At 38.8% G+C, this 17,465-nt stretch overlaps 4 protein-coding genes across 5 annotated transcripts; all 4 read right to left on the bottom strand.

Moving 5' to 3' along the window:
* Positions 1 to 540: 540 nt before the first annotated feature.
* LOC145914184 (uncharacterized) lies at positions 541 to 3,190 on the bottom strand. The gene is made up of 4 exons (XM_083001973.1): positions 3,054 to 3,190; positions 2,424 to 2,693; positions 2,020 to 2,230; positions 541 to 1,422 (listed from the first exon to the last, which is right to left on the bottom strand). The coding sequence occupies exons 1-4, from the start codon at positions 3,109 to 3,111 to the stop codon at positions 1,236 to 1,238; spliced, it is 726 nt and encodes a 241-aa protein (XP_082858099.1). The 5' UTR covers positions 3,112 to 3,190; the 3' UTR covers positions 541 to 1,235.
* Positions 3,191 to 4,597: 1,407 nt separating this feature from the next.
* On the bottom strand, positions 4,598 to 6,927 carry LOC145914240 (uncharacterized). The gene is made up of 4 exons (XM_083002042.1): positions 6,870 to 6,927; positions 6,240 to 6,509; positions 5,836 to 6,046; positions 4,598 to 5,258 (listed from the first exon to the last, which is right to left on the bottom strand). Exons 1-4 carry the CDS (start codon positions 6,925 to 6,927, stop codon positions 5,072 to 5,074), a joined length of 726 nt encoding a protein of 241 aa, XP_082858168.1. The 3' UTR covers positions 4,598 to 5,071.
* A 1,587-nt stretch (positions 6,928 to 8,514) lies between these two features.
* Positions 8,515 to 13,095, bottom strand: LOC145913711 (uncharacterized). Of its 2 annotated transcripts, none has more exons than XM_083001457.1 (7): positions 12,959 to 13,095; positions 12,341 to 12,599; positions 11,846 to 12,147; positions 11,023 to 11,779; positions 10,394 to 10,663; positions 9,990 to 10,200; positions 8,515 to 9,405 (listed from the first exon to the last, which is right to left on the bottom strand). In XM_083001457.1, the coding sequence occupies exons 4-7, from the start codon at positions 11,078 to 11,080 to the stop codon at positions 9,219 to 9,221; spliced, it is 726 nt and encodes a 241-aa protein (XP_082857583.1). In that variant the 5' UTR covers positions 11,081 to 11,779; positions 11,846 to 12,147; positions 12,341 to 12,599; positions 12,959 to 13,095; the 3' UTR covers positions 8,515 to 9,218. The 2 variants fall into 2 exon arrangements, with proteins under 2 accessions (XP_082857583.1, XP_082857584.1); XM_083001458.1 differs by having other exon boundaries at positions 11,023 to 11,510; positions 12,023 to 12,147.
* Positions 13,096 to 14,808: 1,713 nt separating this feature from the next.
* Positions 14,809 to 17,400, bottom strand: LOC145913712 (uncharacterized). Its single transcript, XM_083001460.1, has 4 exons — positions 17,289 to 17,400; positions 16,661 to 16,930; positions 16,257 to 16,467; positions 14,809 to 15,661 (listed from the first exon to the last, which is right to left on the bottom strand). The coding sequence occupies exons 1-4, from the start codon at positions 17,344 to 17,346 to the stop codon at positions 15,475 to 15,477; spliced, it is 726 nt and encodes a 241-aa protein (XP_082857586.1). The 5' UTR covers positions 17,347 to 17,400; the 3' UTR covers positions 14,809 to 15,474.
* Between the last annotated feature and the right edge of the window lie 65 nt (positions 17,401 to 17,465).

Below are 17,465 nucleotides of genomic sequence, written 5' to 3'. Positions count from 1 at the left end.
ATATCGATAAAGTATCCATGACAGATCTTCGAAAGTCCAAGCAGATTTTTTTTAACGACAACACTTCCTCTGTGGCAGCTGAATTATTCAAATACAATTATTCCTTTGCTGCAACTAAATGGTTGTTTGTTTAACCTTTCATTATTTGCAGAAATTAGATTAGTCATGCCAACACTATATTGTGTTTTACATCAATGCTAAATGCACTGACCATGCTTAGCAAGGGACAAGTGAGTGCAAAAGCTGAGAACTGAGTTCAAATCGGTCTGGCCATCATGCACGGAGAACAACATCTGCATAGCAGTGACATCATCATCATAGGCTAGCATACAAGGTAGAGAATGGTTTTAAAAAGGTACAATGGTTACGAGCTGTCATACAAATGACAGTGCTGGATTAGTCACTTTACAAACCACTAATGACAATTTGTTTAATACGCACTTTTATTTGCAATCCCGATCATTCATACAACAATTTCAAAATTGTATTCTAAAGTGATTTTAAAAAGCTTCGGACCGCATACCATATTTAAACAGAATATTGCCATCACATACTGATTTACGCCCACAACATACAACAATCCAAACATTCCACTAGTCGAAACGAGATGAACGTAAGGTGCTTGTTACGTCACAAGTTGTCCATAACAAAATGAGTGTGGAGGCGGGAAATAATTATTTCTTACTAGCAAGCGTTCTTGTCCGTAACAATTAGTTTTCGCAAACTTCTTGTCGTTAACGGAAATGGATAGGGCAGCATCCAACAATTTCATTCAAAAATGCTCTCTTAACACACATCTGCAACAGTATTGTTGGTCGCTGGACCAACTGAATGTGAAACTGTACAGTGATATTTATCGCAGAATAAGGTGGCGTACAACAACATGTGTTCCAACATTTTCAGGCTTTACATTTTATCATTGTCTATTTCTGTGCATCAAAATTACAGCTACCTCTCATATAAATGATCAATGAAGTGTTTCAAACGTTTTCACAGCACAAAGCATAACATTTCAGAATACACGGGTCACCATCGCCACGCTATCTATACAACTCACACACAAAACAGTTTTAGTCAAAAAAAAAGCTTAATGAACAATGTGATAAAAGAAATAATTGCATGTTAAATTCCACAAAGCGATCTGAGGACAGCTCAGATGGATTTTAATGAACATGTTTTTTGTTGAAGTTTAGCGAATAAAGAGCATTGTGACGAACAAAGGCGCAAGCGCCTTTTTAGTTCACAGATCGGCAGCAGAAGACATGGCCTCTAGGGATGCAGCCATCATAAGGGGTGGAGTATTGACAACCTGGAAATTCAAGACTCCATTCAGGCGCCTTTTTAAATATTTCGAAATATTCGCGGCAAAAGTTCCTTCCATCTTGTTCGTCTCCAATCTGCAACCAGTTATTGGTTATTCCCCTGAAGAAACAAAATACACAGTCACCAAAGTGCTGTGTTGGTCCTTGTACGTAAGTCCACAGTCACATGACGTATAATTATTTAGTATTTTTACCGTGCTGTCATTTAGATGAGCTGGCAAATGTATAAGCATTAGAGATTTGTCACTGGCGATTTGTTACAGCACAAACAAACTTTGACCTAAAATCGCCTTAAATTCATTTGGGAAGAATACGCACAGCAGTCTTACAATATTAACCAACCAACATTATGCTATTTTATTGTCCACAATCTATACATTAAAAACGACAGCCAGTAAACCTAACAGTCAATACATAGCCTACAGATATTTTATCATTGATACGCCGCTACATAAAACCCTCCTGTCGCAGTCTTGTTATGTATATTTAGCCCAAAACACTTTTCATGTTGATAAATGTTAGTGGAAGAATTATGCCCACTTTGTCATGTCAAAGCAGGTTTGCACACCGTTAGAACTTATCGATCCATATCAGCATGTACCTTGCCTGCTACGCTAATGCTTAGTCTGTCGACTTTGTTTCCACCAATAAGGTGTTGACAAAAAGGTGATGGTGCTTATAACGTATGTATTTTTACCTGATAGGTGTCCAAACACTACCAAACGCTGTTCCGGTCAACCTGACACTGCCGTTGTGGCAGATTTGCGAACTATTGCATAGGTCTCTGTTGGCCACTGACACACAGCGATCTCGAGCACTTTGCCAGGTAAATCCGATAGATGACAGGTGATAGTAGTATATGTTGAAACGACTCACTGGTTGTCCACCACTGATTAGATTGTATGCAGCTGATAGAAATATAGCATGCATAAAAATCACTGCTGCGCTTTTTGTACAGCAACAAATTATTGAAAAAGTTCATATTTTTTACATTTCACAACGTTAGCAAATATGTCATAACACGATTGCTTTATGAAGCATTATTTCTCGGTTGAACAAACAGTTTCTATTAAAAGTCTAAAGGCGTGACCATTGGCTTACCTGTAAACTGGTACGATTTCCATGCGATCACAAATGTTGTGCTCGCCCATCCCGACCCATTTTTCCGCCTTATTTCAGCTACAAATGAAGTACGGTTGATGATGTTTGCTGTGTAAACGACGTAACCTTGATATGCACTGGTATTCTTTCTAATTCGCGTCTCCACGTGCAGGGGCCTGATCACGAAACACCTCTCGAACTCAATTGTGACGTTTCGTCTTGAGGTAGTTGACGCCAAGGTGAACTCGGCCACTCCAGTTTCAATCAAACCTATAGATAACTTGTATCGTGACGTAATTCACGAAAAACCCGAAGGTAATTTTGTTCTTTGCTTTAATTCAGTGGTTCTTAAAACGGGCATCTGAACCCACGGGAACGTAGTTAAGCTGCCCTGGAGAAAATCTATGCGATCATTGGCGCTGATAAACATTTGCTGTTCAGGATTTAGAGCTCACACCTGTTTTACAACCAACGATGTCTAAGTTGATGGATTCATATTTTACGAATGTAAATTGAAAAATTTGATTAGAAACTGGTGTCGTCACCGACCATTGGATTGATAATGTCCAGAAGTCTTCAACTTTTACGCACTGTGACGTCACAACACATTTTCGTTAACATGTCTCTTACCTTCACAAAGTGGAGCTAAGAAAAGACAAGTTGCCATCAAAAATGTAATGCGAAACATGCTTGAAGCCAGTTAGAGGCGAACCAATACGAATCAAACACTGCGCAATGCGTCTGACTGCTTGCACCAACACAAAAACACGGCTCTGTTTTACCGAAAATTCTAACGCCGTTTGTGTTTTGAGAAAGGTGACGTATTATATAATTTTAAACGTCACTACTCTCGTCTAACCTTTCGTTAATCATCGCAACCGATCTGCCATTAATGGCAACCGCAATCATTAAAAGAGAAGCTTTTATTTAGACTTCCGTGCGCACCATACACAGATAATATGTTAAAAATACGTTCGTAACAATCGACGATTGTTAAAGTTTTAGAGCCTTCGAACAAAGTTGCATCAATTTAAGCTCTGCAAAAATCTTTCCGAAATCGATCAAATCAACGATACGAAGAAGTCTTTCTTGAGCCTCCGTCGCACAGCCTGGGTTGCTGCAAAATATAGTTTTATCAAAACTGAAAAAAATCGAGTTGTGATATTTGCCAAGTAAATCTTGAACAACCGTAAAGCACTTACACTTCAGTTGCCCACCATATTGTATTGCACAGGCACTCGTATCGACAACGTCATGCACGTTCTTATAACCAACAAGCTATTGCCGTGTCCGTGTGGTGGTTGACAATCCATCACACATGGTTAACATGTACGAAGTTTACTTAATTTTCGAGAATCCTTGCTTTAAACCTCTCCACTTTCTGTACATCTGCATTGAACCCAACTAAGCATTTCGTTTAAGTTTTAAACCATTTTATTGAAGCAAATAACTGACTTTATATCGATAATGTGTTGACGACTACATTTCCTCTGTGGCGACTGAATCATTTATATACTATTATTCCTTTGATGCAACTAAATGCTTGTTCGTTCAAGCTTTCATTATTTGCTGAAATTAGATTAGTCATACGAACACTATATTATGTTTAAAATCAATACTGAATGCACTGATCAGCATGCTCAACAAGGGACAAGTGAGTGCAAAAGCTGAGAACTGAGTTCAAATTGGTCTGGCCATTACGCACGACGAATAAAATCTGCATAGCAGTGACGTCATCATAGTCTAGCTTACAAAGTAGAGAGAGGTTTTAAAAAGGTACATTGGTTACGAGCTGTCATACTGCTGGTGCTGGATTAGTCACTTTACAAACCACAAATGACAATTTGTTTTATATGCACTTTTATTTGCAATCCCGATCATACATACAACAATTTCAAAATTGTATTCTAAAGTGATTTTAAAAACCTTCGGAACGCGCCATATTTAAACAGAATATTGCCATCACATACTGGTTTACGCCCATAACATACAACAATCCAAACATTCCACTAGTCGAAACGAGATGAACATAAGGTGCTTGTTACGTCACAAGATGTCCATGACAAAATTAGTGTGGAGGCGGGAAATTATTATTTCTTACTAGTAAGCGTTCTTGTCCGTAACAATTAGTTTTCGCAAACTTCTTGTCGTTAACGGAAATGAATAAGGGAGCATCCAGCAATTTTATTCAAAAATGCTTTCTCAACTCACATCTGCAACAGTATTGTTGGTCGCTGGACCAACTGAATGTGAAACTGTACAGTGATATTTATCGCAGAATAGGGATGCGTACAACAACATGTGTTCCAACATTTTCAGGCTTTACATTTTATCATTGTCTATTTCTGAGCATCAAAATTACAGCTACCTCTTATATAAATGATCTATGAAGTGCTTCAAACGTTTTCACAGCACAAAGCATAACATTTCAGAATACACTGGTCACCGCCACACTATCTATACAACTCACACACAAAAAAGTTTTTGTAAAAAAATAGGCTTCAAGAACAATGTGATAAAAGAAATAATTACATGTTAACTTCCACAAAGCAATCTGTGGACAGCTCAGATGGATTTTAATGAACATGTTCTTTGTTGAAGTTAAGCGAATAAAGAGCATTGTGACGAACAAAGGCGCAAGTGCCTTTTTAGTTCACAGATCGGCAGCAGAAGACATGGCCTCTAGGGATGCAGCCATCATAAGGGGTGGAGTATTGACAACCTGGAAATTCAAGACTCCATTCAGGCGCCTTTTTAAATATTTCGAAATATTCGCGGCAAAAGTTCCTTCCATCTTGTTCGTCTCCAATCTGCAACCAGTTATTGGTTATTCCCCTGAAGAAACAAAATACACAGTCACCAAAGTGCTGTGTTGGTCCTTGTACGTAAGCTCACAGTCACATGAAGTATAATTATTTAGTATTTTTACCGTGCTGTCATTTGGATGGGCTGGCAAAAGCATCAGAGATTTGTGACTGGCGATTTGTTACAACACAAACAAACTTTGACCTAAAATCGCCCAAAATTCATTTGGGAAGAATACGCACAGAAGTCTTACAATATTAACCAACCAACATTATGCTATTTTATTGTCCACAATCTATACATTAAAAAATAAACCTAACAGTCAATACATAGCCTACAGATATTTTATTATTGATACGCCGCTACATAAAACCCTCCTGTCGCAGTCTTGTTATGTATATTTAGCCCAAAACATTTTTCGTGTTCATAAGTGTTAGTGGAAGAATTATGCCCACTCTGTCATGTCAAAGCAGGTTTGCGCACCGTCAGGACTTATCGATCCATATCAGCATGTACCTTGCCTGCTACGCTAATGCTCAGTCTGTCAACTTTGTTTCCACCAATAGGATATTGCCAAAAGGTGATGGTGCTTATAACGTATATGTACCTGATAGGTGTCCATTCACTACCAAACGTTGTTCCGGTCAACCTGACGCTGCCGTTGTGGCAGATTTGCGAACTATTGCATAGGTCTCCGTTAGCCACTGACATACAGTGATCTCGAGCACTTTGCCAGGTAAGTCCGATAGATGACAGGTGATAGTAGTATATGTTGAAACGACTCACTGGTTGTCCACCACTGATTAGATTATATGCAGCTGATAGAAATATAGCATGCATAAAAATCACTGCTGCGCTTTTTGTGCAGCAACAAATTATTGAAAAAGTTCATATTTTTTCCGTTTCACAACGTTAGCAAATATGTCATAATACGATTGCTTTATGAAGCATTATTTCTCGGTTGAACAAACAGTATCTATTAAAAGTATAACGGCGTGACCATTAGCTTACCTGTAAACTGGTACGATTTCCATTCCATCACAAATGTTGTGCTCGCCCATCCCGCCCCATCTCTCCGCCTTATTTCAGCTACAAATGAAGTAAGATTGATGATGTTTGCTGTGTAAACGACGTAACCTTGATATGCACTGGTATTCTTTGTAATTCGCGTCTCCACGTGCAGGGGCCTGATCACAAAGCACCTCTCGAACGCAATTGTGACGTTTTGTCTCGAAGTAGTTGACGTCAAGGTGAACTCGGCCACTCCAGTTTCAATCGAACCTATAGATAACTTGTATCGTGACGTAATTCACGAAAAACCCGAAGGTAATTTTGTTCTTTGCCTTAATTTAGTGGTTCTTAAAATGGGCATCTGAACCCACGGGGACGTTGTTAAGCTGCCCTGGAGAAAATCTATGCGATCATTGTCGATGATAAACATTTGCTGTTCAGGATTTAGAGCTCACACCTGTTTTACAACCAACGATGTCAAGACGAATTGATTCATACTTTACGTTGTCTAAATTCGACAATTTTATTGGAACCTGGTATCGTCATCGACCACCGTATTGATAATGTCCAAAAGTCTTCAACTTTTACGCACTATGACGTCACAACACATTTTCGTTACATGTCACTTACCTTCATAAAGTGGAGCTAAGAAAACACAAGTTGCCATCAAAACTGTAATGCGAAACATGCTTGAAGCCAGTTGGAGACGAACCAATACGAATCAAACACTGCGCAATGCGTCTGACTGCTTGCACCAACACAAAAACACGGCTTTGTTTTGCCGAAAATTCTAACGCCGTTTGTGTTTTGAGAAAGGTGACGTATTATATAATTTTAAACGTCACTAATCTCGTCTAACCTTTCGTTAATCATCGCAACCGATCTGCCATTAATGGCAACCGCAATCGTTAAAAGAGAAGCTTTTATTTAGACTTCCGTGCGCACCATACACAGATAGTATGTTGAAAATACGTTCGTGACAATCGACGATTGTTAAAGTTTTAGAGCCTTCGAACAAAGTTGCATCAATTTAAGCTCTGCAAGAATCTTTCTCAAATCGATCAAATCAACGATACGAAGAAGTCTTTCCTGAGCCTCCGTCGCACATCGCAGGGTTGCTGCAAAATATATTTTTATCAAAACTGAAAACAATCAAGTTGTAATATTTGCCAAGTAAATCTTGTACAACCGTAAAGCACTTACACTTCAGTTGCCTACTATATTGTATTGAACAGGCACTCGTATCGACGTCATTCACGTTCTTATGACCAACAAGCTACTGCAGTGTTGGTGTGGTGGTTGACAATCCATCACACATGGTTAACATGTACGAAGTTTACTTAATTTTCTGAACGAGTATCCTTGCTTTAAAACTCTCCATTTTCTGTACATCTGCATTGAACTGCAACGTACCAATAGGATTCCCTGTCGCTGCTTTGCTAAAACTAAAGTCTGCTTGCGTGTTCTTGCTGAAGACTATACTTGATTTGAAACTCCGTGGCAGATTTGTTATTAATTGAAAGGCACGATTGCAAGTACCAGGTGGTTTAAGTTTAATTTGTTTCAAGCGCGTTTCACACGTTTCTGAATTGCAGCGAATTAACTATTAAAAGAACGTGCGAACGTTACAGCGCGATGGCGAGAGTAACGACAGGGCCGAGAGAGTACGAGCGACTAAGAGAGTAGACAAGACTAGCCTGTCGAAGGATTACGAAAATGAGCGTTTTATTACAAAGTGTTAGAAAAAATGTGTTGTCCAGCAGGATGCCAGAAAGCCTGTGGGAGCTCCGGCAGGAAAGCTTAACGTATATGTGTTCCAAATGTGTAAAGAATTGAGTAGGGAAACATGCGTGTTGCTACAGAACCCAAACAAGCATTGCGATGAAGTTTTAAACAATTTTATTGAAGCAAATAACTGACGTTATATCGATAAAGTATCCACGACAGATCTTCGAAAGTCCAAGCACATTTTTTTAACGACAACACTTCCTCTGTGGCAGCTGAATTATTTAAGTACAATTATTCCTTTGCTGCAACTAAATAGCAGTGACGTCATCATAGTCTAGCTTACAAGGTAGAGAAAGGTTTTAAAAAGGTACAATGGTTACAAGCTGTCATACTAATGGCAGTGCTGGATTATTCACTTTACAAACCACTAATGACAAGTGTTTAATATGCACTTTTATTTGCAATCCCGATCATTGATACAACAATTTCAAAATTGTATTCTGAAGTGATTTTAAAAAGCTTCGGACCGCACTATATTTAAACAGAATATTACCATCACATACTGATTTACGCTCATAACATACAACAATCCAAACATTCCACTAGTCGAAACGAGATGAACATAAGGTGCTTGTTACGTCACAAGATGTCCATAACAAAATGACCGTGGAGGCGGGAAATAATTATTTCTTACTAGTAAGCGTTCTTGTCCGTAACAATTAGTTTTCGCAAACTTCTTGTCGTTAACGGAAATGAATAGGGCAGCATCCAACAATTTCATTTAAAAATGCTTTCTTAACTCACATCTGCAACAGTATTGTTGGTCGCTGGACCAACTGAATGTGAAACTGTACAGTGATATTTATCGCAGAATAAGGTGGCGTACAACAACATGTGTTCCAACATTTTCAGGCTTTACGTTTTATCATTGTCTATTTCTGTGCATCAAAATTACAGCTACCTCTCATATAAATGATCAATGAAGTGTTTCAAACGTTTTCACAGCACAAAGCATAACATTTCAGAATACACGGGTCACCATCGCCACGCTATCTATACAACTCACACTCACACACGAAAAAAGTTTTTGTCAAAAAATAAGCTTAAAGAACAATGTGATAAAAGAAATAATTACATGTTAAATTCCACAAAGCAATCTGTGGACAGCTCAGATAGATTTTAATGAACATGTTCTTTGTTGAAGTTAAGCGAATAAAGAGCATTGTGACGAACAAAGGCGCAAGTGTGTTTTTAGTTCACAGATCGGCAGCAGAAGACATGGCCTCTAGGGGAGCAGCCATCATAAGGGGTGGAGTATTGACATCCTGGAATTTCAAGACTCCATTCAGGCGCCCTATCATATAATGCGAAATATTCGCGGCAAACGTTCTTCCCCCCTTTTTCGTCTCCAATCTGCAACCAGTCATTGGTTTTTCCTCTGAAGAAACAAAATACGCAGTCACCACAGTGCTGTGTTGGTCCTTGTACGTAAGCTCACAGTCACATGTCGTATAATTATTTAGTATTTTTACCGTGCTGTCATTTGGATGAGCTGGCAAAAGTATAAGCATTAGAGATTTGTCACTGGCGATTTGTTACAACACAAACAAACTTTGACCTAATATCGCCTAAAATTAATTTGGGAAGAATACGCACAGCAGTCTTACAATATTAACCAACCAACATTATGCTATTTTATTGTCCACAATCTATACATTAAAAAAGTAAACCTAACAGTCAATACACACCGATATTTTATCATTGATACGCCGCTACATAAAACCCTCCTGTCGCAGTCTTGTTATGTATATTTAGCCCAAAACACTTTTCATGTTGATAAATGTTAGTGGAAGAATTATGCCCACTCTGTCATGTCAAAGCAGGTTTGCACACCGTCAGGCTTTATCGATCCATATCAGCATGTAACTTGCCTGCTACGCTAATGCTTAGTCTGTCGACTTTGTTTCCACCAATAAGGTATTGACAAAAAGGTGATGGTGCTTATAACGTATGTATTTTTACCTGATAGGTGTCCAAACACTACCAAACGCTGTTCCGGTCAACCTGACACTGCCGTTGTGGCAGATTTGCGAACTATTGCATAGGTCTCTGTTGGCCACTGACATACAGCGATCTCGAGCACTTTGCCAGGTAAGTCCGGTAGATGACAGGTGATAGTAGTATATGTTGAAACGACTCAATGGTTGTTCACCACTGATTAGATTGTATGCAGCTGATAGGAATATAGCATGCATAAAAATCACTGCTGCGCTTTTTGTCCAGCAACAAATTATTGAAAAATTTCATATTTTTTACATTTCACAACGTTAGCAAATATGTCATAATATGATTGCTTTATGAAGCATTATTTCTCGTTTGAACAAACAGTTTCTATTAAACGTCTAAAGGCGTGACCATTGGCTTACCTGTAAACTGGTACGATTTCCATTCGATCACAAATGTTGTGCTCGACCATGCCGCCTCATCTAACCGCCTTAAATCAACTACAAATGAAGTACGGTTGATGATGCTTGCTGTGTAAACGACGTAACCTTGATATGCACTGGTATTCTTTCTAATTCGCGTCTCCACGTGCAGGGGCCTGATCACAAAGCACCTCTCGAACTCAATTGTGACGTTTTGTCTCGAAGTATTTGACGTCAAGGTGAACTCGGCCACTCCAGTTTCAATCAAACCTATAGATAACTTGTATCGTGACGTAATTCACGGAAAACCCGAAGGTAATTTTGTTCTTTGCTTTAATTCAGTGGTTCTTAAAATGGGCATCTGAACCCACGGGGACGTAGTTAAGCTGCCCTGGAGAAAATCTATGCGATCATTGGCGCTGATAAACATTTGCAGTTCAGGATTTAAAGCTCACACCTGTTTTACCACCAACGATGTCTAAGTTGATGGATTTATATTTTACGAATGTAAATTGAAAAATTTGATTAGAAACTGGTGTCGTCACCGACCATCGGATTGATAATGTCCAGAAGTCTTCAACTTTTACTCACTATGATGTCACAACACATTTTCGTTACATGTCACTTACCTTCACAAAGTGGAGCTAAGAAAACACAAGTTGCCATCAAAACTGTAATGCGAAACATGCTTGAAGCCAGTTAGAGACGAACCAATACGAATCAAACACTGCGCAATGCGTCTGACTGCTTGCACCAACACAAAAACACGCCTCTGTTTTACCAAAAAATTCTAACGCCGTTTGTGTTTTGATAAAGGTGACGTATTATATAATTTTAAACGTCACTTATCTCGTCTAACCTTTCGTTAATCATCGCAACCGATCTGCCATTAATGGCAACCGCAATCATTAAAAGAGAAGCTTTTATTTAGACTTCCGTGCGCACCATACACAGATAATATTTTGAAAATACGTTCGTAACAATCGACGATTGTTAAAGTTTTAGAGCCTTCGAACAAAGTTGCATCAATTTAAGCTCTGCAAAAATCTTTCCGAAATCGATCAAATCAACGATACGAAGAAGTCTTTCCTGAGCCTCCGTCGCACATCCAGGGTTGCTACAAAATATATTTTTATCAAAACTGAAAAAAATCGAGTTGTGATATTTGCCAAGTAAATCTTGAACAACCGTAAAGCACTTACACTTCAGTTGCCTACTATATTGTATTGAACAGGAACTCGTATCGACAACGTCCACGTTCTTTTAACCAACAAGCTATTACAGTGTCAGTGTGGTGGTTGACAATCCATCACACATGGTTAACATGTACGAAGTTTACTTAATTTTCGAGAATCCTTGCTTTAAACCTCTCCACTTTCTGTACATCTGCATTGAACCCAAATGAGCATTTCGATTAAGTTTTAAACCATTTTATTTAAGCAAATAACTGACTTTATATCGATAATGTGTTGACGACTACATTTCCTCTGTGGCGACTGAATCATTTATATACTATTATTCCTTTGCTGCAACTAAATGCTTATTCGTTTAACCTTTCATTATTTGCTGAAATTAGATTAGTCATACGAACACTATATTATGTTTAACATCAATGCTGAATGCACTGACCATGCTTAACAAGGTCCAAGTGAGTGCAAAATCTGAGAACTGAGTTCAAATCGGTCTGGCCAGGTGATAGTAGTATATGTTGAAACGACTCACTGTTTGTCCACCACTGATTAGATTGTATGCAGCTGATAGAAATATAGCATGCATAAAAATCACTGCTACGCTTTTTGTACAGCAACAAATTATTGAAAAAGTTCATATTTTTTACATTTCACAACGTTAGCAAATATGTCATAATATGATTGCTTTATGAAGCATTATTTCTCGTTTGAACAAACAGTTTCTATTAAAAGTCCAAAGGCGTGACCATTGGCTTACCTGTAAACTGGTACGATTTCCATGCGATCACAAATGTTGTGTTCGCCCATCCCGCCCCATATTTCAGCTACAAATGAAGTACGGTTGATGATACTTGCTGTGTAAACGTTGTAACCTTGATATGCACTGGTATTCTTTCTAATTCGCGTCTCCACGTACAGGGGCCTGATCACAAAGCACCTCTCGAACTCAATTGTGACGTTTTGTCTGGAGGTAGTTGACGTCAAAGTGAACTCGGCCACTCCAGTTTCAATCAAACCTATAGATAACTTGTATCGTGACGTAATTCACGAAAAACCCGAAGGTAATTTTGTTCTTTGCCTTAATTCAGTGGTTCTTAAAATGGGCACCTGAACCTGCGGGAACGTAGTTAAGCTGCCCTGGAGAAAATCTATGCGATCATTGGCGCTGATAAACATTTGCAGTTCAGGATTTAGAGCTCACACCTGTTTTGCAACCAACGATGTCAAAATCGATGGATTTATATTTTACGAATGTAAATTGAAAAATTTGATTAGAAACTAGTGACGTCATCAACCATCGCATTGATAATGTCCAGAAGTCTACAACTTTTACGCACTGTGACGTCACAACACATTTTCGTTACATGTCACTTACCTTCATAAAGTGGAGCTAAGAAAAGACAAGTTGCCAGCAAAACTGTAATGCGAAACATGCTTGAAGCCAGTTAGAGACTAACCAATACGAATCAAACACTGCGCAATGCGTCTGACTGCTTGCACCAACACAAAAACACGCCTCTGCTTTACCGACAATTCTAACGCCGTTTGTGTTTTGATGAAGGTGACCTATTATATAATTTTAAACGTCACTTATCTCGTCTAATCTTTCGTTAATCATCGCAACCGATCGGCCATTAATGGCAACCGCAATCATTAAAAGAGAAGCTTTTATTTAGACTTCCGTGCGCACCATACACAGATAATATGTTGAAAATACGTTCGTAACAATCGACGATTGTTAAAGTTTTAGAGCCTTCGAACAAAGTTGCATCAATTTAAGCTCTGCAAGAATTTTTCTGAAATCGATCAAATCAACGATACGAAGAAGTCTTTCCTGAGCATCCGTCGCACATCTAGGGTTGCTGCAAAATATATTTTTATCAAAACTGAAAACAATCAAGTTGTGATATTTGCCAAGTAAATTTTGAACAACCGTCAAACACTTTACAATTCAGTTGCCTACCATATTGTATTGACCAGGCACTCGTATCGACAACGTCATTCACGTTCTTGTAACCAACAAGCTACTGCAGTGTCCGTGTGGTGGTTGACAATCCATCACACATGGTTATAATGTGTACGAAGTTTACTTAATTTTCTGAACGAGTATCCTTGCTTTAAAACTCTCCACTTTCTGTACATCTGCATTGAACTGCAGCGTACCAATAGGATTCCCTGTCGCTGCTTTGCTAAAACTAAAGTCTGCTTGCGTGTTCTTGCTGAAGACTATACTTGATTTGAAACTCCGTGGCAGACTTGTGTATTAATTGAAAGGCACGATTGCAAGTACCAGGTGGCTTAAGTTAAATTTGTTTCAAGCGCGTTTAACACGTGACTGAATTGCAGCGAATTAACTATTAAAAGAACGTGCGAACGTTACAGCGCGATGGCGAGAGTAACGACAGGGCCGAGAGAGTAGACAAGACTAGCCTGTCGAAGGATTACGAAAATGAGCGTTTTATTACAAAGTGTTAGAAAAAATGTGTTGTCCAGTAGGATGCCAGAAAGCCTGTGGGAGCTCCGGCAGGAAAGCTTAACGTATGTGTTTCAAATGTGCAAAGAATTAAGCAGGGAAACATGCGTGTTGCTACAGAACCCAAATAAGCATTGCGATGAAGTTTTAAACAATTTTATTGAAGCTAATAACTGACGTTATATCGATAAAGTATCCATGACAGATCTTCGAAAGTCCAAGCAGATTTTTTTAACGACAACACTTCCTCTGTGGCAGCTGAATTATTTAAATACAATTATTCCTTTGCTGCAACTAAATGCTTGTTCGTCCAAGCTTTCATTGTTTGCTGAAATTAGATTAGTCATACGAACACTATGTTATGTTTAACATCAATGCTAAATGGACTGACCATGCTTAACAAGGGACAAGTGAGTGCAAAATCTGAGAACTGAGTTCAAATCGGTCTGGCCATCACGCACGACGAACAAAAACTGCATAGCAGTGACGTCATCATCATAGTCTAGCTTACAAGGTAGAGAGAGGTTTAAAAAGGTACAATGGTTACGAGCTGTCATACTAATGGCAGTGCTGGATTAGTCACTTTACAAACCACTAACGACAATTTGTTTAATATGCACTTTTATTTGCAATCCGATCATTCATATAACAGTTTCAAAATTGTATTCTAAAGTGATTTTGAAAAGCTTCGGACCGCATCATATTCAAACAGAATATTGCTATCACATACTGATTTACGCCTACAACATACAACAATCCAAACATTCCACTAGTCGAAACGAGATGAACATAAGGTGCTTGTTACGTCACAAGATGTCCACAACAAAATGACTGCGGAGGCGGGAAATAATTATTTCTTACTAGTAAGCGTTCTTGTCCGTAACAATTAGTTTTCGCAAACTTCTTGTCGTTAACGGAAATGAATAGGGGGGCATCCAACAATTTCATTTAAAAATGATTTCTTAACTCACATCTGCAACAGTATTGTTGGTCGCTGGACCAACTGAATGTGAAACTGTACAGTGATATTTATCACAGAATAAGGTAGTGTACAACAACATGTGTTCCAACATTTTCAGGCTTTACATTTTATCATTGTCCATTTCTGCGCATCAAAATTACAGCTACCTCTTATATAAATGATCAATAAAGTGTTTCAAACGTTTTCACAGCACAAAGCATATCATTTCAGAATACACGGGTCACCATCGCCACGCTATCTATACAACTCACACTCACACACACAAAAAGTTTTTGTTAAAAAAATAAGCTTAATGAACAATGTGATAAAAGAAATAATTACATGTTAAATTCCACAAGCGATCTGTGGACAGCTCAGATGGATTTTAATGAACATGTTCTTTGTTGGAGTTTAGCGAATAAAGAGCATTGTGACGAACAAAGGCGAGAGTGCCTTTTTAGTTCACAGATCGGCAGCAGAAGACATGGCCTCTAGGGGAGCAGCCATCATAAGGGGTGGAGTATTGACATCCTGGAATTTCAAGACTCCATTCAGGCTCCCAAGTAAATAATGCGAAATATTCGCGGCAAACGTTGTTCCCCCCTTTTTCGTCTCCAATCTGCAACCAGTCATTGGTTTTTCCTCTGAAGAAACAAAATACGCAGTCACCACAGTGCTGTGTTGGTCCTTGTACGTAAGCTCACAGTCACATGTCGTATAATTATTTAGTATTTTTACCGTGCTGTCATTTAGATGGGCTGGCAAATGTAAAAGCATTAGAGATTTGTCACTGGCGATTTGTTACAACACAAACAAACTTTGTCCTAATATCGCCTAAAATTAATTTGGGAAGAATACGCACAGCAGTCTTACAATATTAACCAACCAACATTATGCTATTTTATTGTCCACAATCTATACATTAAAAAACGACAGCCAGTAAACCTAACAGTCAATGCATACAGATATTTTATCATTGATACGCCGCTACATAAAACCCTCCTGTCGCAGTCTTGTTATGTATATTTAGCCCAAAACATTTTTCATGTTGATAAATGTTAGTGGAAAAATTATGCCCACTCTGTCATGTCAAAGCAGGTTTGCACACCGTCAGGACTTATCGATCCATATCAGCATGTACCTTGCCTGCTATGCTAATGCTTAGTCTGTCAACTTTGTTTCCACCAATAGGATTTTGCCAAAAAGGTGATGGTGCTTATAACGTATATGTATTTTTACCTGATAGGTGTCCAATCACTACCAAACGCTGTTCCGGTCAACCTGACACTGCCGTTGTGGCAGATTTGCGAGCTATTGCATAGGTCTCTGTTGGCCACTGACACACAGCGATCTCGAGCACTTTGCCAGGTAAGTCCGACAGATGACAGGTGATAGTAGTATATGTTGAAACGACTCACTGGTTGTCCACCACTGATCAGATTGTATGCAGCTGATAGAAGTATAGCATGCATAAAAATCACTGCTGCGCTCTTTGTACAGCAACAAATTATTGAAAAAGTTCATATTTTTTACATTTCACAACGTTAGCAAATATGTCATAACACGATTGCTTTATGAAGCATTATTTCTCGGTTGAACAAACAGTTTCTATCAAAAGTCCAAAGGCGTGACCATTAGCTTACCTGTAAACTGGTACGATTTCCATTCGATCACAAATGTTGTGCTCGCCCATCCCGACCCATTTTTTCGCCTTATTTCAGCTACAAATGAAGTACGGTTGATGATACTTGCTGTGTAAACGACGTAACCTTGATATGCACTGGTATTCTTTCTAATTCGCGTCTCCACGTGCAGGGGCCTGATCACGAAACACCTCTCGAACTCAATTGTGACGTTTTGTCTGGAGGTAGTTGACGCCAAGGTGAACTCGGCCACTCCAGTTTCAATCGAACCTATAGATAACTTGTATCGTGACGTAATTCACGAAAAACCCGAAGGTAATTTTGTTATTTGCCTTAATTCAGTGGTTCTTAAAATTGGCATCTGAACCCACGGGGACGTAGTTAAGCTGCCCTGGAGAAAATCTATGCGATCATTGGCGCTGATAAACATTTGCTGTTCAGGATTTAGAGCTCACACCTGTTTTACCACCAACGATGTCAAAGTTGATGGATTTATATTTTACGAATGTAAATTGAAAAATTTGATTAGAAACTGGTGTCGTCACAGACCACCGTATTGATAATGTCCAAAGTCTTCAACTTTTACTCACTATGACGTCACAACACATTTTCGTTACATGTCACTTACCTTCACAAAGTGGAGCTAAGAAAACACAAGTTGCCATCAAAACTGTAATGCGAAACATGCTTGAAGCCAGTTAGAGACTAACCAACACAAATCAAACACTGCGCAATGCGTCTGACTGCTTGCACCAACACAAAAACACGCCTTTGTTTTACCGACAATTCTAACGCCGTTTGTGTT

The sequence above is a fragment of the Ascidia mentula genome, chromosome 9 (genome assembly GCF_947561715.1).
Source record: "Ascidia mentula chromosome 9, kaAscMent1.1, whole genome shotgun sequence".
Taxonomy (NCBI): domain Eukaryota; kingdom Metazoa; phylum Chordata; class Ascidiacea; order Phlebobranchia; family Ascidiidae; genus Ascidia; species Ascidia mentula.
Note: the sequence above shows the minus strand (reverse complement) of the source record. Positions and strands in the feature narration are given on the sequence as shown.